We start from the raw sequence: 26,008 nt of genomic DNA on the forward strand, positions 1-26,008 counted from the left end.
GTGCTAACATAATTGCAAAATGGGTTTCTAATGGTAAATTAGCCTTTTAAAATGATAAACTTGGATTAGCTAACACAACGTGCCATTGGAACACAGGAGTGATGGTTGCTGATAATTGGCCTCTTGTACGCCCATGTAGATATTCCATAAAAAAATCTGCCGTTTCCAGCTACAATAGTAATTTACAACATTAACAATGTCTTCACTGTATTTCTGATCAATTTGATGTTATTTTAATGGATTAAAAAAATGTCATTGTATTTCAAAAACAAGGACATTTCCAAGTGACCCCAAACTTTTGAAAGGTAGTGTAGGTGACCTATGATTACAGGGGGGCGGCAGGGTAGCCTAGTGGTTAGAGTGTTGGACTAGTAACCGGAAGGTTGCAAGTTCAAACCCCCGAGCTGACAAGGTACACATCTGTCATTCTGCCCCAGAACAGTGAGTTAACTGGCAAGTTAAGCCGACATTGAAAATAAGAATTTGTTCTTAACTGACTTGACTAGTTAAATAAAGGTAAAATAAAAAACAGTCTGATTGATTGTATCGGCTGTTTGTTGTCTGAGAAATGCACAGCTGGGTGAATTGAAAACATGCTGCGCCATGCATCTGTTGATAAACTATGCACAGTAGCTGTATGTGCTATAAGTAAACGCACATTGTAAATATAATATCATTTTTTTTCTTAACTGAAATGTTAGGATAAATAAAGGTTCAATTAATTGAATGACTAGGCTGTTTGTTGTACTATAGCCAATGAGGAGTGTTAGCTGGGCTTTGGGACATCACTGCTGGATGAATAGAGGTTTAGCCTGTGTGGCTCAGTCGGTAGAGCATGGCGCTTGCAAAAGGGCCACCCATATGTAAAAGTAGTGGCCCCAGCCGACTTGTAAGTCGCTTTGGACAAAAGCGTCTGCTAAATGGGATATTATTTATTTATTTATAGTAAACAAAATAAATAGTCTGCACGCTGTTCCATTATGACACTCACTGTACTGACTCTCTCTGACAGGGAAGTCACAGACTCCGGCTCCTCCTGAGGCGTCATCATCACTGACCCTTAGAGACAGAACTTTCCTCTGAAGAGAGGATGACTTCCTCACCAGGAATACCTGGACAGGAGAGAGAGACAGACAGGCTCATTAAGGGTTGACCTTTCAAAGAGTCACATCAGTGACATCACTAATCCACATGTTCACACCTGTCCATCAGCTTTAATCACCTTTTCTGTTCGTATTCGAAAAATTATCATATACAAGCCCGACAATAACAACGGTCATACTGTGACATCGTGACTCTTGAACCTTGACCCTCTCACCCCTGGAGGCTGCTGCAGCAGTATATGTGTGGCCTCAGTGTCACTGAGAGTGAGCAGGAGCCACACGGGGTGCGTATGCCTCAGTCTGTCCAGCACACTCATCCTCCTACGCAGGGAGTCGTACCCAGAATCCCTTTCACCACTGGTGCCAGCACAGGGCGAGGACTGGAGATAAACCCCGCTCAACTCCCCCTCCAACCTGATAGAGAATGAAAGGGAGAGAGAGACCGAGAATATGTGTGTGAGTGAGTATATATAGAGAGAGAGAGAGAGAGAGAGAGAGAGAGAGAGAGAGAGAGAGAGAGAGAGAGAGAGAGACAGAGAGAGAGAGAGAGAGAGAGAGAGAGAGAGAGAGAGAGAATAAAAAGAGAAAATAAGGCACTGTCTCCATCTTCTGGTAAAAGAGAACATGATACAGTGTTCCACAAAGGACCATTTAGGATGCGAATAGTGGAGCAAATAAAATGTAGTCTACTATCCCTTTCATTTGCCGCACTCAAGGCTCCCCATCACTAAATGTCTTATATTCAAACATTGACAAAAATGTGTACTCAGAGTCCTAATAAGATAAATAAGCAAGAAGAAGAGGATGAAATGAGGAGAGGAGGACTTACCCCTGTAGAACCATAGGGTATGGGTCCCTGTCCTCTGTTGGGGAGGTCTGGACCATCTCTTGCTTCAGCTCCCCTATCTCCAACGCAAACGTGTCTATCAGCTACACACAGAGGAGGAGAGAGGGACTAGGTCAGAGACAGAGGGAGAGAAGGAGGAGAGGGTGAGAAAGTGAGAGCAAACTAAACAGATATTGTGAGTAAGATGGAGAGAGAGATAGAGAATGATCAACATAAAGGTAAAGAATGAAAACAGACATTGAGAAAGGTTGAAAGTAAAATGAAAAGAGAGAGGTAGAGAGAGAGAAAGCAAATGGAGCAGTGTCCCTCACAAACAGATAGGGAGGCACAACATGAAAAAGCCAGGAGCAGGGAAATGGTTAGTCACTTTTCCTGTGTATACCTCACTTCCCTCCTTGGGACAGGAAACACAGCGACCCCCCCCCCCCCCACACACACACACACACACACACATGCATACTACTGACAGTAAACACACACACACCCGCACACAATCTCCCCCACAGATACAATAAACACGTTAGTTAACAGGGCTAAAAGTCTCCTCATCTAATCCTTATCTAGGGAAGCGTAAACATCTGGAAGATGGCTCGCTATGCTAAAACTATTTGCATCCCAAAATGACACCCTATTCCCTATGTAGTGCACTACTTTTGACCAGAGTTCTTTTCGCACTACATAGGGAATAGGGTGCCATTTGGGATGCAAGCCAAGGAGAGGGACAAAGAGGAAGGAGGAAGTGACTCAGGCCAACAGTGTTTGATGGATAAACCTCTATCTTATCTGACTGGCTATTTCCATAGTGAAGATAAATCTGACCCCCGCATTGGACTACAATGACATCAAAACTGAATATGTTGTTGCTTGTCAAACTATATTTCTAGGGTTTGACACCATGGGTCCATATCAATAGTCTTAAGAGGCTTTCTCTCCTTGTCTCAATTCCCCTTTCAGGACAAGTAGGCTTTTAAGGTGTTTCTCTCACAAGTTTGTGTTTCTACATTAGTGAATAAGAAGGTAAGGAAACAAGGAAAGAAGAGAAGCATGTAGGTTCTTACCAACTGTGTTACATAATCTGACCACTAGGTGGGAATATTTCCTAATCGTTTGTTCTGAGTAGTAGTTGCCAATAGTCACAGATCTAGGATCAGCCTACTGTTTCCCAATCCTATCATGAACGATTGGTGGGGAAAACACAAAACTGACCTTAGATCAGCTAAGCTATTGCACTTCCCATAGCTGCACAGTCCAGACCACTATAACCACTAACTACTACCCACAGACCACTGGTTCCCCCTGTTACTACACTATAACAGGGACTATGTGGAGCCAGCTCTGTCTCTGTCTCTGGTGGTCTGACGTCTTTTAAAACGTTAGTCAGCTAAGACAGAGCTGAGTATAGTTCTAAACTGAAGAGAGACAAACAGAGAGCGAGAGAGACAAAGAAAGACATAGAATGACAGTGTCTGAAAGAGAGAGAGATAGAGGGAGAGAGATAGAGAGAGGGAGAGAGAGAGAGAGAGACAGAGAAAGAACAAGAGACTCTGAAAGAAAATTAGACAGGGAGAGGGGGTGAGAGAGACCCCTCTCCCAGAAAATTAGACAGGGAGAGAGGGTGAGAGAGAACCCTCTCCCAGAAAATTAGACAGGGAGAGGGGGTGAGAGAGACCCCTCTCCCAGAAAATTAGACAGGGAGAGAGGGTGAGAGAGACCCCTCTCCCAGAAAATTAGACAGGGAGAGAGGGTGAGAGAGACCCCTCTCCCAGAAAATGAGGTCAAATGAACACATTTATTATGAAAGGTCTTCAATGGTCTACTCTGGGCATAGTGCCCTGCTATGGAACTAAATGGCAGCATAAATACAGGCCCCGTTTCAGCCCAATGACTTTTATAGTGGAACCACTTATATATTTTATTTAGCGAAAACAAAGTCCCTTAGCCAAGCGATTGCTTCCGGACCTGCTGTGTTGAGGGTGAGTAGGCCTCCACTGAGTTTGTAGATTGGACAGACTTCAGAAATGTGGTGCATGGTTTGCTCCACCCCACAGGCAAATGGGGGCTTGCTTTAATGCCTCTGTAGTCATCAAGAGCTTTCATGGACGCTGGAACTAAACACCTCCCTCTGCAACTGGATCCTGGACTTCCTGACGGGCCGCCCCCCAGGTGGTGAGGGTAGGAAACAACACATCTGCCATGCTGATCCTCAACACAGGTGCCCCTCAGGGGTGTGTACTCAGTCCCCTTCTGTACTCCCTGTTCACCCATGACTGCACGGCCAGGCACAACTCCAACACCATCATTACATTTGCCGATGAAACAACAGTGTTAGGCCTGATCAACAACAATGAAGAGACAGCCTATATGGAGGAGGTCAGAGACCTGGCTGTGTGGTGCCAGAACAACAACCTCTCCCTCAACGTGATCAAGACAAAGGAGATGATTGTGGACTACAGAAAAAGGAGGGACCGAGCACGCCTGCATTCTCATTGACAGGGTTGCAGTGGAGCATGTTGAGAGCTTCAAGTTCCTTGGCGTCCACATCACCAAAAACTAACATGGTCCAAGCACACCAAGGCAGTCGAGAAGAGGGCACGACAAAACCTATTCCCCCTCAGGAAACTGAAAAGATTTGGCATGGGTCCTCAGATCCTCAAAAGGTTCTACAGCTGCACCATTGAGAGCATGGCAACCACTGGTTGCACCACTGCCTGGTCTGGCAACTGCTCGGCCTCTGACCGCAAGGCACTACAGAGGGTAGTGCAAACGGCCCAGTACATCTTTGGGGCCAAGCTTCCTGCCATCCAGGACCTCTATACCAGGCGGTGTCAGAAGAAGGACCTAAAAATTGCCAAAGGCTCCAGCCAGCCATCATAGACTGTTCTCTCTGCTACCGCATGGCAAGCGGTACCGGAGCTCCAAGTCTAGGTCCAAGAGGCTTCTAAACAGCTTCTACCCCCAAACCATAAGACTCCTGAACATCTAATCAAATGGCTCCCCAGACTATTTGCATTGCCCCCCCCCCCTCTTTTACGCCGCTGCTACTCTCTGTTATTATATATGCATAGTCACTTTAATAACTGTACCTACATGTACATATTACCTCAACTAACCAGTGCCCCCGCACATTGACTCTGTAACGGAACGCCCTTTATATAGCCTTGCTATTGTTATATTACTGCTGCTCTTTAGTTACTTGTCCCTTTTCATTCTTATTCATAGTTTTTAAACTGCATTGTTGGTTAGGGTCTCATAAGTAAGCATTTCATTGTAAGGTCTACCTGTTGTATTCGGCGCATGTGACTAATAACATTTGATTTGGCGAGGCATGGGATGTGGACAGTCCTGAACCTATTGAGGGTGGACCACTCCTTCCCGGGGAGGTTGAAACTACTGGTGCCCAGGAAAATGCAGAGGAAATCTCTTTATCTCTCTTTATCTATCTTTCTCTCTTACCCTTCACCCACCTCCTTCTTTCTCTTTTTCCCCCATTTTTATCAATCACATCACATTGGCTACAATGCATTTCCACTCTCTCTCACTCGCTCTCTCTTTCCACCTCTCTCTCTCAGGAGGGCTGTGTCCAACAACAATGTCGTCATTAACTCCAGCTCTTTAATGAGTGCAGATTCGGAGGTAAGCGATTCTCTGCATGGGCTGAAGTTAAAGCCATGATGATGGAGTCAATGGGGAACTATGTTGTTTTGACCTACAGAGAGAGCTTTCACTGGGGCTAGAGAGAGAGAGAGAGAGAGAGCTTTCACTGGGGCTAGAGAGAGAGAGAGAGAGCTCTCACTGGGGCTAGAGAGAGAGAGAGAGAGAAAGAGCTTTCACTGGGGCTAGAGAGAGAGAGAGAGAGAGAGAGAGAGAGAGAGAGAGAGAGAGAGAGAGGGGGAAAGGAGATAAGAAGAGACAGTACAATCTCATGTCTATCTGACATTGTATCCATTCACTCTGTAAGCCTCTGGAACTCTTTGCATTGCACACATCCATAACCTCGTCTCCATCCTCTGTTTACGGTAGACACCTTGTGTAAACGTTATCAACTGAAGCAACAGTATATGGCTAAATACACAACAGTTGCAGTATAAGGCATCCTTCTATTACCGGATATATAGCGGATAGCCCACTGCAGTCATGAAGATTGGATAACAGAACGACTGTGACATGACGATTGGATAACTCTCAGAGGCAGTTAGTGTGGTCTGACTGAAGAGGGAGAGATGAAGGCAGAGGATACTGATGGAAGAAACAGCAGCATGAAACTAAGACACAGCGGAACGGACCGTGCTCCTTATGTCTCTAGGAATAGACCGTGTTCCTGAAACAACGTCATGCAAGGGTTTAACCGGAGGCTGCATAAAGGGCTGACAACTACTCCGTGTGTGTGTGTGTGTGTGTGTGTGTGTGTGTGTGTGTGTCTTTGTATTGTATGGTTGTTGTGTGTGCCTTTGTCATGATTCCAACGACTGCAGCAGGCATTGTTCATTCCTCACACTCTCCATCTGCCCTCAACTTGAGCGCTATTACACTATGTGGCAACATAAGATAAACCTTGGAACAAAAGTAAGCTAACGGATAAACATAAGAGTAAACTTAACTTACCTTAAAGAAGCTTCCTCTCCTGTCCGTATGACAGTCTGGTCTGGGCAGCGTAGCAGACATGCTTAGGTCTGAGTTTGTGAGTCCATCTGAGACCTACACCCTCGGAGAAAAGGGTACGGTTAGGGTACAGTATTTTTTCCCTGGGTTACAAAAATATAAAAATGCAAAATGTACCTTCAGAGGTAAACATATGAGCTCGCATGGCACTGTTCGGTACCTTTTCGGGTACATGTGTGTATAATCTAGTATAATGGTACCTTTTAGGGTACATGTACGGATAATCTAGTATAATGGTACCTTTTAGAGTACATGTGCGGATAATCTAGTATAATGGTACCTTTTAGGTTACATTTGCGGATATTCTAGTATAATGGTACCTTTTAGGGTACATGTGTGGATAATCTAGTATAATGGTACCTTTTAGGGTACATGTGTGGATAATCTAGTATAATGGTACCTTTTTATACAATCATCGGAGGTATGGCTTAGTGGGTGCGTGGCTTTCAGTTAGTTATTTTTGGCCACCTGTGATTGGAAATGTTGTACCAGTTTAAGTGGTCTGTGGTTATGTTAGTTCAAGTGTGAGCATGTCCGCTGCCAGCTCTGAAGTCTTTATAAAGGCAACAGAAACGCATGCGACAATAAAGAGCTGTAATTAATATTGTAGCAACCTTAACCAAACACTGAGCGACCTTGTCAATAGGTACGTCTTGGCGTACTGGTTAAGGTGTTGGCTTTACAGTTGCTGGACGCAGGTTTGAATCCCGGTCGGAACAACCCACCGAATTCGCTAAATTGGTGTCAGAGGTAGGATGGCGGAGAGGCATGTACACATGAAGGCCTTGGTATAGAGAAGTGGTACATTTTTTGCCACTTAAAAGGAACAAACGGCTTTGTCACTGTGGTGGTACCCTAAAAAGGCAGATTTGTATATTTAGGCTCTTTTAAAGATAAACTGCAAGACTACAATTACAAACCTACAAATAATGGAACAATAGTACCACTACAGTGACAAGCGTTTGTACACTTTAAGTACAATTCAGTACTTTTTTTCTGAGAGTGTATATGGAGTCAAGCACAAACACATACAGTTGGTGGTGGGGCTGATGGAAATTCAGTTTCTGACCACATTGAGAGAGCAGACAGGGAATTGTTGTTGTTGTTCTTCTTATAGGCTCTACCTGTCACGTTCACAGTCTTCAAACTCCCTGTCATAGATGAGCCAAGGCGCAGCGTGCATGTAATTCCACATTTTTTAATAAAGTGAAACCTTCACAAAAAAACAGAAACCGAACGTGATGCAACCGTGGCGCACACAAACACACACAGAAAACAAATAATTACCCACAACATTAGGTGGGAAAAAGGCTGCCTAAGTATGATTCCCAATCAGAGACAACGATAGACAGCTGCCTCTGATTGGGAACCACACTCGGCCAAAAACAAAGAAATAGAAAACATAGAATGCCCACCCACATCACACCCTGACCTAACCAAATAGAGAAATAAAACGTCTCTCTAAGGTCAGGGCATGACAGTACCCCCCCCCCCCCCAAAGGTGCGGACTCCGGCCACAAAACCTGACTCTATAGGAGAGGGTTCGGGTGGGCATCTATTCTCCGGACTGGGGACCGTCGCAGCAGTCTCTGGACTGGGGACCGTCGCAGCAGGCTCCGGACTGGGGACCGTCGCAGCAGGCTCCGGACTGGGGACCGTCGCTGCAGGCTCCGGACTGGGGACCGTCGCTGCAGGCTCCGGACTGGGGACCTTCGCAGCAGGCTCCGGACTGGGGACCTTCGCAGCAGGCTCCGGACTGGGGACCGTCGCTGGAGGCTCTGGACTGGGGACCGGAGCCTCCGGACGGCTCTCTAAGGTCAGGGCGTGACACTACCAGGACAGTATGAAACTCTCTTTGTCTCTCTGATGTAATATCATCACCAACATCCCCTTGTCTTATCTCGTCCCGTTCTCTCTCTCATCTTTGTACTCTCTCTAACAAGAGTAAGCTTCACTTACCTTAAAGAAGCTCCCACTCCTGTCCATATGACAGTCTGGTCTGGGCAGTGTAGATGGCAGCATAGATGGCAGCGTAGCAGCCATGCTTAGGTCTAGACGTCTGTGTTTAGGTCTAGACGTCTGTGTTTAGGTCTAGACGTCTGTGTTTAGGTCTAGACGTCTGTGTTTAGGTCTAGACGTCCGTGTTGACGTCGGCTGGAGTCCTATGGGGTCAAACAAACAGACAGACAGATTAGCTGTGGTGAGACTGGAGAAAATTCCATCTATGGCCACAGCAAGTCAACAAATGACAGAGGCTAGTAGGACAGTATCAAACTCCTTCCCTCTCTCTGTCACTTTAGCTTGCTTCTTTCCCATGTCCTTTCATTTAATCTATTTTCCAGCAATTACAGCCATGGTTCCAACATTGCTATTCCACTCCTTTTTCCCATGGTAAGTTAATACAGGCTGTTTGGCCTGTTTCAGTCTTTCAGTGAACCTTGATGTACCCTTGATGTTACAATAACTTTTAATTTCCTCTCCCATAGACCAAACAAGGGCATTCATCAACAATTTTATCTGCGCAGGTTAGCTTTTTGTCATGAATCTTGTTCTGGAGGCAGCTCTGCAGAATGGTCACTAGCTGGCACAGCTATAAAGTCATAAAGTCTGATTTTAAACCTAACCCTAACCTTAACCCAGTATGGTTAAGTGCAGGGTTAAGACATTTGAATTCAATCACTTTTTGACAGCATTCCTTTTGATTTAAACTAAACTTTGTATGTAATTTTGTTTTACCTCAATTATCAAATTGTATTTGATTTGTAAACTGTTGTAGCTTAGACCATATTTTACACCTCTGAAGTTTTTGTGTTGTGCCTGCCATCAGTTGTGACACAACATGCTCTTTAATACAGGGATGGTGTCATATTTTTGCTGAATAATGTATTAAAATGGTATTAAAATAAAAACCTCACCTTTCAAATAGTACCACAAAGATGGTTGGAGGTGCACACATCAGAGAATGTTGTCTTGAATGGTAATATCTGTTATTATTATTATTATACTGTAAAACGTCCATAGGAAACCTTTTGAAATCATAGAAATATAGACAATAGAATAGATATGACCATTTAAGCTGACATTTGACAGTGGGTGGACCGGCGGTCATCTTTGTAGTAGTAATTAGTAACTCAGTCATCACGTTTGCAGAAGACAGAACAGTAGTGGGCTTTATTACCAACAATGACAAGCCTACAGGGAGGAGGTGAGGGCACTCGGAGTGTGGTGTCAGGAAAACACCTCTCAATCAACGTCAACAAAACAAAGGAGATGGTGGTGGACTTCACACCCCTATCCACATCGAAGGGACAGCAGTGGAGAAGGTGGAAAGTTTTAAGTTCCTCGGCATAAACATCACAGACAAACTGAAATGATCCAACCACACAGACAGTGTGGTGAAGAAGATGCAGCAGCGCCTCTTCAACCTCAGGAGGCTGAAGAAAGTTGTCTTGTCACCCAAAACCCTGATAAACCTTTACAGATGCACAATCGAGAGCATCCTATCGGGCTGTATCACAGCCCGGTACGGCAACTACACCCCCCTCAACTGCAAGGCTCTCCAGAGGGTGGTGCGATCTGCACAACGCATCACCGGGGGCAGACTACCTGCCCTCCATGACGGCTTCAGCACCTGATGTCACAGGAAGGCCAAAAAGATCATCAAGGACATCAACCACCCGAGCCACTACCTGTTCACACCGCTACCGTCCAGAAGGCGAGGTCAGTACAGGTGCATCAAAGCTGGGATACTGAAAAACAGCTTCTATCTCAAGGCCATCAGACTGCTAAACAGCGACCACTAACTCAGAGAGGCTGCTGCCGACTTTGAGACCCAATCACTGGCCACTTTAGTAATCATTATTCACTTTATACAATGCCACTCTAAATAATGCCACTTTAATAATGTTTACATCTCTTTCATTCTCGTTCGGCCATCGCTCATCCTTATGCTTATATGTACATTTGTCATTCACCCCTTTAGATTTGTGTGTATTAGGTTGTTGTTGGGGAATTGTTAGTTTACTTATTAGATATTACTGCACTGTCGGAACTAGAAGCACAAGCATTTCGCTACACTCGTATATACAGTGCCTTGCGAAAGTATTCGGCCCCCTTGAACTTTGCGACCTTTTGCCATATTTCAGGCTTCAAACATGAAGATATAAAACTGTATTTTTTTGTGAAGAATCAACAACAAGTGGGACACAATCATGAAGTGGAACGACATTTATTGGATATTTCAAACTTTTTTAACAAATCAAAAACTGAAAAATTGGGTGTGCAAAATTATTCAGCCCCTTTACTTTCAGTGCAGGTGCAGTATAAATGCACCTGCACTGTGATAGTCTCAGATGTCCGTTAAAAGCGCAGAGAGCATCATGAAGAACAAGGAACACACCAGGCAGGTCCGAGATACTGTTGTGAAGAAGTTTAAAGCCGGATTTGGATACAAAAAGATTTCCCAAGCTTTAAACATCCCAAGGAGCACTGTGCAAGCGATAATATTGAAATGGAAGGAGTATCAGACCACTGCAAATCTACCAAGACCTGGCCGTCCCTCTAAACTTTCAGCTCATACAAGGAGAAGACTGATCAGAGATGCAGCCAAGAGGCCCATGATCACTCTGGACGAACTGCAGAGATCTACAGCTGAGGTGGGAGACTCTGTCCATAGGACAACAATCAGTCGCATATTGCACAAATCTGGCCTTTATGGAAGAGTGGCAAGAAGAAAGCCATTTCTTAAAGATATCCATAAAAAATGTTGTTTAAAGTTTGCCACAAGCCACCTGGGAGACACACCAAACATGTGGAAGAAGGTGCTCTGGTCAGATGAAACCAAAATTGAACTTTTTGGCAACAATGCAAAACGTTATGTTTGGCATAAAAGCAACACAACACATCACCCTGACCACACCATCCCCACTGTCAAACATGGTGGTGGCAGCATCATGGTTTGGGCCTGCTTTTCTTCAGCAGGGACAGGGAAGATGGTTAAAATTGATGGGAAGATGGATGGAGCCAAATACAGGACCATTCTTGATGAAAACCTGATGGAGTCTGCAAAAGACCTGAGACTGGGACGGAGATTTGTCTTCCAACAAGACAATGATCCAAAACATAAATCAAAATCTACAATGGAATGGTTCAAAAATAAACATATCCAGGTGTTAGAATGGCCAAGTCAAAGTCCAGACCTGAATCCAATCGAGAATCTGTGGAAAGAACTGAAAACTGCTGTTCACAAATGCTCTCCATCCAACCTCACTGAGCTCGAGCTGTTTTGCAAGGAGGAATGGGAAGAAATTTCAGTCTCTCGATGTGCAAAACTGATAGAGACATACCCCAAGCGACATACAACTGTAATCGCAGCAAAAGGTGGCGCTACAAAGTATTAACTTAAGGGGGCTGAATACTTTTGCACGCCCAATTTTTCAGTTTTTGATTTGTTAAAAAAGTTTGAAATATCCAATAAATGTCGTTCCACTTCATGATTATGTCCCACTTATTGTTGATTCTTCACAAAAAAAATACGGTTTTATATCTTTATGTTTGAAGCCTGAAATGTGGCAAAAGGTCGCAAAGTTCAAGGGGGCCGAATACTTTCGCAAGACACTGTACATCTGCTAACCATGTGTATGTGACAAATAACATTTGATTTGAATTAGAAGTTCAAATGTCAATTCAATTTCAATTTCAATGGTGTACCGGCTAAACTGCAGTGGTCTGAAGGGATAGGTCCATTCTATGAAATACATTTATATGATTGAAATGACATCAATGATCATGACACCCATGACCTAGGATTTAAATTGGATAAATCTCAACTGAAACTTTCTGAGCACTTACACAATGGGCAAATATGTATGGAAGGTTTCGTTCAAATCAAAAGGGGCGCTGTCAAAAAGTGATTGAATTCAAATGGATGTACCCTACTGCTAACCCTAATGCATAACCTTAATCTAAAATTAAAACCAAAAAGCGAATTTTAGAATTTTTACAATACAGCCAATTTTGACATTGCAGCTGTCCCATCTAGTGGAAATAACCCAGTTCTGCCTCCAGGATAAAATTCTACCCAATAAATGTTAACCTGCGTTATCCCAAGGCATGCTCACACCGAGGGCTGCAAGACATTACTCTTCTGTGTGTGTGTGTGTGTGTTTATTTTGGAGAATGAAAGTGTGTTTGTGTACGCACAAAATGTGTATGCATAGTGGAGGGGTGTTATTGGAGGCTGTAGATGAAAGGGGACAGTTGTGCACCCCTCTCTCTCCTCTCTCCCCCGATCTCTCTCCATTCTACGCTGAAGCCTTTAGCAGGACCCCTGGCCTCTCTCCTCTCTCTTCTCTCTCTCCTCTCTCTCTTCTCTCTCTTCTCTCTCTTCTCTCTCTGGCAGCAGTTCAGTGAGATGTTCTATTCACTTTCATCTCCAACAGGAAGGAAGTGATCCCCCAGAAAAGAGAGTAAAAGAAACAGAGGAGAGGAATGGAACGACCTAGTTTCCTGTCAGATAACACAGTACTGGCAGGAGTCTCTGTGCTAAAACATTCTCAGCTGGAGTTCAGCAGAATGAATTGTGAACTTATTCATCAGTTCTGCACGGTGTTGTGTGCAGGGTAATGGAGGCTTTGAAGTGTGTCACCATCGTTCAACATTTCACCGCATTCTCCCATTCCAAACAGAAACCACGTCTTCTATTTGTTCTCGAATGAGCCTCCCATACTAAAATACAGAGATTATCGTTACCATTATGAAGAACTATAAAGAAACCTGACCGTGGACCTGAAGTGAAAGGCGTTTTCAGTCCATCCCCAGCTGGTCCGCCTGTCTGTGGCTGGAAGCCTGTCGTTGTACAGGCCTGCTGTTTCCTGACTGGCTCACAGAGACATGGGGTTATCTCCAGTTCTGCATGGCTGTTTTATTTAGGCTGGGGAACACAGTGATAACGGAGGAACACATGTTCCTTCACCCTGCCAGGTCATTGTCAAGGGAGTTTCTCAGGAAACGACTCTAAATCCAACCATGGTGTGTTGTAAAACCCAACTGAGAAAACGTTGTAACCGTAAGTTCCACCTGGTGTCTTGTCAGCAGAAAAGGGATTGGGAATGAAGTCTTCTGACCTCAATGGGACGACCTGGTTTAATAAATGTACAATAAAAATATAGCCTGTCTTTAAAAAGGGGGAAGTCTGGTTTGATATGAGAGCCGTCGACTAGCAGAAGAGGAAACAAAACATCGACGAAGTACCTGCTGCAGAGGACATTTCCTGGACAGCACTCCTTGCTGTTCTGACTGTGTCTCTAACAAATGACTGCACCACATATCCCTTTTCCCTGTTCTAGGAACAGTCTGATTTTTATGAAGATTCTATTTCCTATAGCAACTCTCATATCCTCTGATGTGTGTTCCTATAGTCTAATATAACTCAAAAGCACTGCTGTCTGTAGGCTACTATGTACGCATACCTCTCATTAAAATGCATGGAATCTAACTATCTGGGGTGAACACTGTCACAAACCATATCATGAGACAGCCAGTGCATGCTGGGTATTGGGATTAACAGGAAGACAGCCCCGGAGCCGTGCGGAGTACAGTGGCAGTTCAGCTCAGGCAGAATGAGCTGTGGAAATGTCATTATGTTCACTCCACTGGCTCAGCCTGGTAGAAACTAGACGAGAGTGTAGACAAACAAGACCACGGGGTTGGGGGAAAAATCAATACAGTAGATTATCACAATATTATTTTGACTATATTATATCGATTCTATGACTCCAAGAACCGATTATCTAAAAAAAGGTAGTTAACATTAGCTAGCACTAGTCGGCTGTACCAGCACCACAAGTATTTCTCCTCCTTTGGCCACGATATATATATATTTTTAAAGGCGAGCCAACATGTTTTCAGCATGTTCAGTTTATTTCCATGACTAATCAGAACTCGTTTCTATCACGGCTCTCTCTTGTCCCTCTATAGCAGTGCGTAATATGTTTGGACCAACAGATCGCAATATCGAACCACAATACATATAGAACCGTGATACATCGCGATACATATAGAATCGCAATACATATCGTTATCGGCATCTAAGTATCGTGATAATATCTCATGGTGAGGTCCCTGGCAACACCCAGCTCTGGAAGAGAAAACTTCACCACATCAGACGTGTTAATAACAGAGATACTGTCTGGAGCACAGTAATAACAGAGAGAATCCAGGTGATGGAAACGATGAGACTATTGCCTCTGCTGTATCCAACGGCAAGAATGTTGACATCCAGTTCAGGGGGAGCATTTCAAAGTGATGCATGCTTATAATCATAGTCATCAAAGAGAGAAGATATTCACACAAATCAGAGAAATGTTGTTATTGGCCGTGTCTGTGAGTGTGAGTGTGTGTGTGTGAGTGTGTGTGTGTGTGTGAGAGAGAGAGAGTGTGGGTGGGTGCGCCTCAGCTGCAGACTAACAAAGACCCATCTGAGTGAGTTTCTCCACACAGGAACACAGACAGGCCCCTGGCACTGCAATCCAGCAACACAGAGACACACTGTTCCACAGACAGGACAAATCTCTCTCTCTCTGTGTGTGTGTGTGTCTGTGGCTGTTTGTGTGCGTTTTTGGGTGCGCATCTGTGTAAGTAACCTTTCATTAATTGAGGGTTGAGAATGTAGAAGTGAACAACTAGAGAAGCACTCCCTTCTACATACCCTGTTCCTCATACAAAGCTGTAATTTTCATAGAGGTTTAAAGACTAGCTAGTAGCCCAATCAGTCATTATTATGACATATTATCTGTGTGTGTGTGTGTGTGTGGCAGGCCATGGTTTACATTATCACAAAGGATTGGCATGACACAACGTCTGCCAACATCTGCCAGCTCCTACACTAATTTAAAGAAAATTGCCATCCTCTATCATTGCCAGCCCAAGACCTATGGGGAAACAACTTGTTGTTTATTAGAGAGCCAACCCAGGCAGCTTAATGCACAAAGTATGTCATATTGGGTGCGTAACAACAGCAAGCAGCACATAGCAGCAATACCAAGCAGAAAGTAACTCAACAGATACAGACAAAAACAATAGTCCTCACACAACACATTTGGACAACCCTTCAGTTAAGGTCTAGACTCAATCTGTTGTCACTCTCAAGACACTTCTGTGGTTTAGGGGGTCCTTTTGAAGCCTCAACTTCGCACCAACTTTATAACGCACGCACACACACACACGCACACGCACACACATACATACATACATACATACACACAGTACTGCTTAAAACTGCTTGTGTCCTTACCGAGTAGCCCATCGTACTGCCTGAGTGAAATCCTGCGTGAAATGACACCACTTGTGCAGTGGTCCTGCTGTAATAACAGATAAAGAGGGGTAGCAGGCAGCTGGATAAACACACAGACAGCAACCCTGGAACACTGACAGAAAATAGCTCCCATGTGGGGGGTGGAGTCCTGTTATTGCTCAGACCATAGGCAACATAGTGGAGGGAGTGTGTGTGTGACAGTGTGTATGTGTGTTTGAGAGACAGGGGAGAGAGACAGAGATCAACAGATTATAAGAGTGAGTTTATCTACATAAGGCATGCTTCTCTGCAGCTTGAAGAGGATTCCTCAGCTACAGAGGTACTGTAACAGTAGTTTAATCAGAGCTGATCTCATAGCAGAGACTGACATGAAGAACTATTCGGACCATCCTGTATGTGTATGGCACGATAGCTTTTCTGTTCTGTATGTGGGTCAGTGACTGGTTCAGGAGGAGTTGTTGCAGGACCACATGAACCAAGTGGCCCATAGCCTGGTCCCAGATCTGTACAGACTCTTTAGTGTTACAATGTCCATAGGTCGACAAGACAGGTCAAACAGATCTGGGATCAGGCAAGTGACCCATATGTTTGGTGCTGAAACATTAGCGTGCAATTAAAGGGAGATCTGGGAAATGTTATAGCTGTCTGAGACATACAGTGAAGATAACCTTTCCCCTTCTTCTCCTCCTATTTTGATTCATCCTCTGCCACTCAGATAGCTAATTGACCAAGAACCTTCAAGGCCTTACTTAGTCACAGACAATAAATTCCCCCTCTGTCTCCCCAGATGATAAAGCACTGAAGTGCAACGGCCTCTTGTTGCTGTGAGAGCAAGAGAAAGAAATATCAACAAAGAGAGGCAGAACAGGGCAGATCCAGAGAGAGAAGCAACATCAGAGGTAGTGTTCATCAGGCTACACCGTAGAAAAATGTTTTGCAACGGAAAACTAAAATATGTGTTCTGATTGGAAAAATGCAGGTTGTACCTCCCAATTTCACAACATGTTCTCCCTACTGAACATGACCCAGGAGTAATACTGGATAGGGTGAGAGACCTGGAGGCAACAGAGCGGAATGAGGTTCACACTAGAGTCACAGGTTCCTAGTTGATGCCCTATAAGTCCCCTCTGTTGGTTATGTAACATAACTAACTGTGGTCCCAAGAAAAAGCTTAAGGCCCTACATGGCTTGAAAGTTCACACCTTACAAACTATGAAGACTTCGCCTGATAGAAACAAGCACGAACCACCTAAAACACCAACTGTACGTTGGGGAGGAAGGGAAAGATGAACCACAGACACTGAAGCTAAACAACAGATACTGTGGCTACAGAGCAGTCCGTTGCTCTGTAATGGAGAGAGAACAACGAAAGGAGAGACAAAGACGAAAAGAAAAAGATACTCGGGGAGGTTCCATAAACGACCCAGACAATCTACCTAGAGGAACGATGACTATGGCCTGATAGGGGACGGAAGAAGAACCTGGCACTATTTAAAAGAAGTTGAGTAATTGCATTAAATAAAAACACTTCAGTCTTCCAAGGAAACAAACAGGTGTCGTTAAGCGCCAGACGTCGTCACTCTGTTCTGCCAACTTCCTGCTCCAAGGAGACACGCGCGGCGGGTTTAGACGACCGCCGAAACACGCGTTGAGTTACGCGACGACAGCCGAGACGTTCGCTCGCTAAGATCCCTTTTTTCCTTTAGATCATAGTGAATCACATTATGTGGACGGATCCTAGATTATATGGACAGATCCTACTCTGAGATGCTTTGTAGACCCATATTACTCTCAGAGGGATTGTGTAGTGACTGAGCATAGGAGCTTAAAGAGACCTGAACTAGTGTTGTCCTGATACCAGTATCGCTGTAGGACGATACCAGATTTTCCTTGGTAAAAAAAGGAAACATTGTGTGTTATAGCCTGGAAAAGAAACAAATGACTCTGGGTGACAACATACAGCTGTTTGGTTCCAACATGAGGACAGGAAATGTACTCTGCGTCATGTTTTGTTTCCTTTGCGTCCTTACTCCCTAGTATCGCGGCATTGGTATCATAGAAGCACCATAATAAACATTGCAAAGCAGTACATAGCCCACCAAGTAGGCATGTTGCTTGTTATAGTCGTAGCTGTTTACAGTGACTAGAAGGATAAACGTTGTAATTCCAATGGCCAGCATGAACAGAGGTCTCTAGAGAAACACATGGAGAGAATACAAGCTCAAAATAAACACAGCCACCTCAACTTAAATCTGTTGTTACAGCAAGCACCAGGCACCACCACCACAGCCCTATCAAAACTTACTTTCCACTCTGTGATTTCTGCACTATGGTCAACACCAAGTGGAAAAGTTGGGAGTTGTTTTAGCACATTCTGAATTGAGTCACATGACTCAAAGCACTGGGCCACTCCCCACTAAATGAGAACCAGAAATAAGGGTGAAGACCGAGGATGTAGTTCTCCACTTAAAATAAGTATGTGTAATGTCTCTCTCTCTCTCTCTTCAGATGTCTTAGCCACTTGGAAGCAGATATTAGGAGACCAGGAAGGATGGGGCAGAGAAAGAGAGATGGGAGAGGAAAGAGAGATGGATAAAGACAAAAGGAGGGAGCAAGGCCAAGAAACCAAGAGGGATGTTGATTAGTTATGGCGACTCCACACAAACCCTTCCACTAGGCCTCAAACTGAACGCACCAGCACTCTGTGGTGTTGAAAGGAAACCAAAGTATGCCATCATATATAGTAGTATGTAGGGAGAGTAGTTCAGGGTCTGCTGAGCGCTCCAATACTCTCTCTGTCTGGCATATTCTGAATTCCAATGACTTTAGTTCAGCTTGAAAATGAAAACTCCAGTTTTGGGACATATGTAGGGTTAAAGTTGACCATTGATGATGTTGTTATTTGCTTACATGCCATTGTACTTATGCTCACCATGTAGTTGGATATTGATGCCTCGGTCTGTGTCTAGCTCTCTGCCAAAACCCGCAGCCCCGCGTCAGTGAGAAAAGGGACTGAGGGTGATAGCGAGACGAAGAGAGACAGCGTCTATTTTTCTCTGAAACAATTGCAGATTTGCATGCCGCTGAGACAGGTTCTCAGAAACCGTGTGTTAAGAATGACCTGTTCTTTTAGCTGCACGTGCGGGGTTTGACATGGGAGAAGGTGTGATCTCAGGTTTACAAGATGCTGTCTTCCCTTTTTTGGGGGGCAGAACTCAGGAGAGACATCAGTTGTATGTCTGATGTTTGATCTTTGACTTCTGTCTACAGCTGTATTTTGATCAAAATTGTGATGTATGGTTTATTAACACATTTTGAGTGTTTGTTTTATTTGTTAACGAAGGCCAAAAAAGTGGAACCGACACATCCACAGTAGTATCCCGGCCCTTGTCTCGAACGGAAGGTATTTTTCCTCTTGCCAGGCCGTCATTGTAAACAAGAATGTGTTCTTAATTGACTTGCCTGGTTAAATAAACGTTAAATTAAAGAAAGGTCTAAAGTTATGTAGGCTACAGTGAGAGTTAATATGAATTTAAAACTGGCAGGGTAATACATCTTAAATATACAGTTACAGAATCCATCTTAAATATACAGTTACAGAATCATTTCCTCAAGCCATACTAGGAAAACCTGTGATATTGAAGGTGTGTGTGTGTGTGTGTGTGTGTGTGTGTGTGTGTGTGTGTGTGTGTGTGTGTGTGTGTGTGTGTGTGTGTGTGTGTGTGTGTGTGTGTGTGTGTGTGTGTGTGTGTGTGTGTGTGTGTGTGTGTGTGTGTGTGTGTGTGTGTGTGTAAAGTAAAGCCACCCGGTACAGTCTGATCCTGTGAAAGCGTTCAGTGGGATGTGTCTTTGGGGAACAACAGGGCGCAATCCTCACAGCTGTAACTTGAGTGCCTGCTTCCTGATGACATCACCCACTACAAAACCATGGATATTCCAGTGTCACCTCAGAAGGCAGAGAAATGTGTCTAGACAGCATTTGCAACCTCTGACTTAGCCAATGATAGTAGGGCTGTTTCCGAATAAAATAAATATTGGATGGATGTAAAAACAGAATTTGTTTACTAGCTGATTGAGGCACGGAGTTTATATAGCCCTTATATACACTGCTCAAAGAAATAAAGGGAACACTAAAATAACACATCCTAGATCTGAATGAATGAAATATTCTTATTAAATACTTTTTTCTTTACATAGTTGAATGTGCTGACAACAAAATCACACAAAAATGATCAATGGAAATCAAATTTATCAACCATTGGAGGTCTGGATTTGGAGTCACACTCAAAATTAAAGTGGAAAACCACACTACAGGCTAATCCAACTTTGATGTAATGTCCTTAAAACAAGTCAAAATGAGGCTCAGTAGTGTGTGTGGCCTCCACGTGCCTGTATGACCTCCCTACAATGCCTGGGCATGCTCCTGATGAGGTGGCGGATGGTCTCCTGAGGGATCTCCTCCCAGACCTGGACTAAAGCATCCGCCAACTCCTGGACAGTCTGTGGTGCAACGTGGCGGTGGATGGAGAGAGACATGATGTCCCAGATGTGCTCAATTGGATTCAGGTCTGGGGAACGGGCGGGCCAGTCCATAGCATCAATGCCTTCCTCTTGCAGGAGCTGCTGACACACTCCAGCCACATGAGGTCTAGCATTGTCTTGCATTAGGAGGAACCCAGGGCCAACCGTATCAGCATATGGTCTCACAAGGGGTCTGAGGATCTCATCTCAGTACCTAATGGCAGTCAGGCTAACTCTGGCGAGCACATGGAGGGCTGTGTGGCCCCCCAAAGAAATGCCACCCCACACCATGACTGACCCACCGCCAAACCGGTCATGCTGGAGGATGTTGCAGGCAGCAGAACGTTCTCCACGGCGTCCCCAGACCCTGTCACATCTGTCACGAGCTCAGTGTGAACTTGCTTTCATCTGTGAAGAGCACAGGGCGCCAGTGGCAAATTTGCCAATCTTGGTGTTTTCTGGCAAATGCCAAACGTCCTGCACGGTGTTGGGCTGTAAGCACAACCCCCACCTGTGGACGTCGGGCCCTCATAACACCCTCATGGAGTCTGTTTCTGACCGTTTGAGTAGACACATGCACATTTGTGGCCTGCTGGAGGTCATTTTGCAGGGCTCTGGCAGTTCTCCTCCTGCTCTTCCTTACACAAAGGCGGAGGTAGCGGTCCTGCTGCTGGGTTGTTGCCCTCCTACGGCCTCCTCCACGTCTCCTGATGTACTGGCCTGTCTCCTGGTAGCGCCTCCATGCTCTGGACACTACGCTGACAGACACAGCAAACCTTCTTGCCACAGCTCGCATTGATGTGCCATCCTGGATGAGCTGCACTACCTGAGCCACTTGTGTGGGTTGTAGACTCCGTCTCATGCTACCACTAGAGTGAAAGCACAGCCAGCATTCAAAAGTAACCAAAACATCAGCCAGGAAGCATAGGAACTGAGAAGTGGTCTGTTGTCACCACCTGCAGAACCACTCCTTTATTGGGGGTGTCTTGCTAATTGCCTATAATTTCCACCTGTTGTCTATTCTATTTGCACAACAGCATGTGAAATTTATTGTCAATCAGTGTTGCTTCCTAAGTGGACAGTTTGATTTCACAGAAGTATTATTGACTTGGAGTTACATTGTGTTGTTTAAGTGTTCCCTTTATTTTTTGAGCAGTGTATAATTAGGGCTGACCCCATTTAGTCGTCTGGTCGATTGTTTGGTTGATAGGCTGTTGATCGACCGAGAGTTGTGAGTTAAGACAATTAGAAATACTATCAGATCCCCAAATGGGCACATTTATAAGCCTAATTTTGTGCGCAGGCCAGGTAGCCTAGGCCTACTTCTATATGCGTAATTAGGTGCACGTCCTTACTCAATACTGACAAGAGAGTTCCAAACAAAAGACAATGAATAAATTGACAACTCGTAAATGGAATGAACCCCCAAAAATTCTCATAAGTGTAGCCTAGGTTGTGTGCTCTGCAAACAGCGTGTCCACTCCAACAATGACAACGGTAAGACAGTAATAATGACATATTGAATGCATGAACAGAAATAACCGTAACCAAACACATTGTAGATGAGATATTATGGTAATTAATTGTAAATGTACTACTAGTGATACTGGTGTGCCACCCCCACGGCCTCCACAATGGATTAGTCCACACAGACAGGTATGAATCAGACAGGTGTCTTGTGTACCATACATGTTTTTTGTATATATTTGCCAACTCCCCGACTAAAAGAATCTTGGTCGACCGACAGGCTATCGACCAAACGACTAAATGGGGTCAGCCTTAAAATATAGATCGATTTTTATTTTTACCCATTTATTTTTTACTAAATTAATATTGGTTTTTATTATACCTACAGAACATGTTGGGTTCAAATTTAATCAATCTTTCTTTCTTTCCTATCCTGTATTTCCTATATTTTTTTCCATCAATATGCAAATAGCCTTTGCACCTGCCTGTCTTACTCTGCACCAGTGACAGTCACCGCGAAGCTTGAGAGCTGCATGTGGCTTTCAGGAACTTCATTGGCGGCTCGCAAAAATAGAATTGATTTCGTAAGGGGCCCACGCCCAGCGGCTCATCATATTTGAGGGCCCTTCGTACACTACTGACCCTGTTTGGGTCAGGGCGCTAGAGGTTTACGTAGCAGGTATGCATAGGCTTTTAAGAGCCTGTATCCATCCTATAACATGCAGCTTTCAGACTGTATACCTACATGTGTAACTACTCTGTCACACATCGAGGTTCTGGTGCAGAAAACAACAAACACCTGTTGGACCCACAGACTTAAGTCTCAGTCTCAAGGTAGTTTATACAGTAGAAAACAAAGACTCCTGGCTACTAAAATAACCTTCCATGCTCCCCTCCAAAGGAAAAAGAAAAACCTGGAGCGAGATACAGACAGTATCTGGCTTAACTTACAGTGAGGACATGGTCTGGGCCTGGCTATGGGAAACAAGGGACTACTACCATAGTAACTATATCAAGCCATGGTAAAAAACCTGTGGTCCATTTATTTAAAAAAATCCTATCTGCTGATTCACATCCTCGTAACAGTGTAACTGCCCACCGGCCGCCAAAATCTCTCTCCCTTGAACTTTAACCAGGAAAAAGATCCAAAAATGATTATTGACAAACATCTGGTAACAATTTCTGGCCAATGGGGTTGCAGGAGATGCAGTGGATTGTGGTATGCTTTCTCTATGTTCAGGTCCAGACAGGTCTGTGCCAATGTGTCCTCCAATGTTTTCCATGCGCGCTTCTTGGATGGGAAGATGGAAAGTTGAATGGACAGCTATGGGAAGAAAGCCCTATATCGCTTCACAGAGTAGCAAGGGGGGGGATAGAGAGAGAGAGAGTGCACACACTGCCTCCAAGCCTTTACTTGAGGATAAGATGTGATATATGTGATATGAGTGATGTATGATGATATGTTTGTATAGGGGCAAGTACTGCATATCTGAACACATCAACCTGAACCAGGTTAGGTCAAACGCGGTCAGAGTAGCTATACCTCTGAACATGACCGTAGCAGGCTAATAAATGGTCTGAGATCCCCATTTGATGTCTGTTCCAGACATATCCCTGCTTCTTTTGAACTTGTTCCAAATCTCTTGGCCAAACAAGTAGCATAACTAGCACAACTAAAGTTGTCTAAGTGTACTGTACTCAGAAGTGGAGTTAAGTCTATAGATAAGACCAAGTCAAATACAGCACATTGGACAGGAGGAATTCGTATCTGTGCCTGGAGAAATTGGTGCAAGTGTTATTACCCTTAGACTGGAAAAGCATTAGACTAAGAGATGTGTTACTGCTTGATGTGAACAAATTAATTAATCTGAATTATCCTTCACTTTGGACTTTCCAAGTAAGTCTGACTTGATACTACATACAGGCCCCTCATAGAAACTCACATCCAGACTTGCATATCACTGAGTGGAAAGGTTATGTCTATATTGACATTCCTTTGTCAGCTATGAGTTACACCCATTTTAACACTATTTAAAGCGGCAATCAGAAGTTGAAATAATAACAAAGGAGATCCATGCCCCTGTTTTGGTAAAAAGCTGAGGGATGGGGCTGGAGAAATGCAATCACTCTCAAATGTATAGACTTAGCTATTGATGCAAGGACTGACCATTCATGTTCATGATTTAACCATGTTTTAGGCTGTATAGTTTTGTTTACTTGTACTTTGTTTACAAACATTGGAGTAAAACAAGCGTATATTTGGGGTTGTGATGTGGTATGACAGCTCATGGGGCATTTACAAGGTATATTATTCAAATATCAATGGGTACATATCAGTAATTGTAGTCCAAAATTGGATGTAGCAACAGCTGATTGCCCCTTTAACGTGCATTATTTTGTTAGCATTAATTCAACCAGAAAGATCAAGTCGCCGATAAACTATATATTTTTAAGTAAACTAAAATCTGTATTTATGACAATATCAAAATAATAAGTAATCATACGTTTACAGTTCATACCTCAATTGGCCATAACGACAATATTGTTAAAACTGCATTAGTAAGCAACCAATGTTTGTAAACACTTAAGGATAAAGACGGCGTAAAGCGCTTACCTAAAGACAAAGTCCAGTCTCCTTGTGGCAGAAGCCACACAATTCCAAGTGGTCTATGCGTGGTGCAACGCGAACTCATCAAGTTTGACTTTTGTTTCATATAGTTTAGCATCGTATTGTATAGTTTCATTCTTTTGAAGTTTCATTCTTGCCAAAACGTCTCCATTGCACTGAACTCCAGTTCAGTTCACATCGCTCAGGCTCAACCCTCTCCTGGTAAAAACACTGCAGCGCGAGTGCTAACCTCTAGATCACATGACCAGTTCTGGACCGTCTTCATGCGCTGATGGGGATGTTGGACGACTATTTCACAGACCGACTTTTTATTCTTCATGTACTGAAGGCCTATAAACATACACTTATTCCACAGTTGTTTAGATTGATTCATTTTTCAATATAGTGGGAGATTAGAACATCTGCAGGACATTGGTGTAAGATGCTGAAACAAACACCCCCAAATACTTTCAATCAAAAGTAGCCTACTGTGCCAAATACATGACAATCACTACAATTTATAACTCAGCTACCCTATGTCCATAAACCTTATTCAACCTTTGTCCACGTGAATTCCTTCCTTTGGTCTTCTCATCCTGCTGACATTCCAATGGACACTTGTCAGGTGTAAAAGAGGTCTTCTGACCTCAATGTGTCTTTCCTGGATAAATAAAGCTTAAATAACAAATACATCATCACAATAATAACAATGTAGAAACTATTATACTGTATGTAAATCTGTTTATTGCAAGAAGGCCCCTGGGAGCAAAATATGCCCGAATCCCTCCTAAACACAGAGTACTACGAGAGGCTACGTTAACCAGAGGCCCTCACGAAAGAAAAGGAGGATTTACAAACAATTCCAAAGACATGACAGTAAAATGACATTGGTTCTTGTTGAAGCCAATTAGGGAAGTAGACCTACATTCTAAATACTGTATTTTTTTGTCAAATAAATATGCTCGTCATAAGTTATTTAAACATTGTTTATATAATAGCCTATATTCCCTTTTGATATGAACAGTATAATAACAGAATCAAAACAGTGCCTTTTGATCACGAAATACCTTAATTCAAATGTACACACGGAAATAATCCAGATTTATCATGAAGAGACATGCAGACTAACAGAAAATTCCTCTTCCATTCACTTAAAAGTGTCCAAACTGTTTTCTATGTGGCAAAATCAATAATCTTATTGTTTTACTGCTCTAATTGAAAATGTACAAATACTTACACAACACACTGAGTCTGAGGACCATTCATGTGGCTACAAAGCATCAAAAAGATAGCGGACTGGTCCTTTAATCTGGTAACCATGGCAATCCTCATTAAAGTAAGCCATAGTCCGTGTTAGCACATCTCCACTTTTGGTTTGAACACATGCTGTGGATACAAAGTGACAATACTGTTGTTGACAATATATGTTACTGTTTTGGCTCAAATACATGAACACATCCACAATTGTTGTTGGTTTGAGACCTTAACTG

The 26,008-nt window shown here is 43.7% G+C and overlaps 1 protein-coding gene across 1 annotated transcript in view; it reads right to left on the reverse strand.

Moving 5' to 3' along the window:
• LOC135537048 (ras and Rab interactor 2-like) overlaps nucleotides 1–24,732 on the reverse strand; it is a 51,241-nt gene extending 26,509 nt beyond the window's left edge. The window contains exons 1-6 of the mRNA XM_064963262.1: nucleotides 24,525–24,732; nucleotides 8,569–8,771; nucleotides 6,553–6,645; nucleotides 1,933–2,033; nucleotides 1,319–1,517; nucleotides 992–1,112 (exon numbers count right to left, since the gene is read on the reverse strand). Of these exons, the coding sequence (XP_064819334.1) occupies nucleotides 992–1,112; nucleotides 1,319–1,517; nucleotides 1,933–2,033; nucleotides 6,553–6,645; nucleotides 8,569–8,652 (598 nt within the window). The 5' untranslated portion in view covers nucleotides 8,653–8,771; nucleotides 24,525–24,732. The remainder of the gene's footprint in view (nucleotides 1–991; nucleotides 1,113–1,318; nucleotides 1,518–1,932; nucleotides 2,034–6,552; nucleotides 6,646–8,568; nucleotides 8,772–24,524) is intronic.
• Nucleotides 24,733–26,008: the final 1,276 nt, after the last annotated feature.

This window comes from Oncorhynchus masou, chromosome 5 (assembly GCF_036934945.1).
Source record: "Oncorhynchus masou masou isolate Uvic2021 chromosome 5, UVic_Omas_1.1, whole genome shotgun sequence".
Classification (NCBI taxonomy): domain Eukaryota; kingdom Metazoa; phylum Chordata; class Actinopteri; order Salmoniformes; family Salmonidae; genus Oncorhynchus; species Oncorhynchus masou.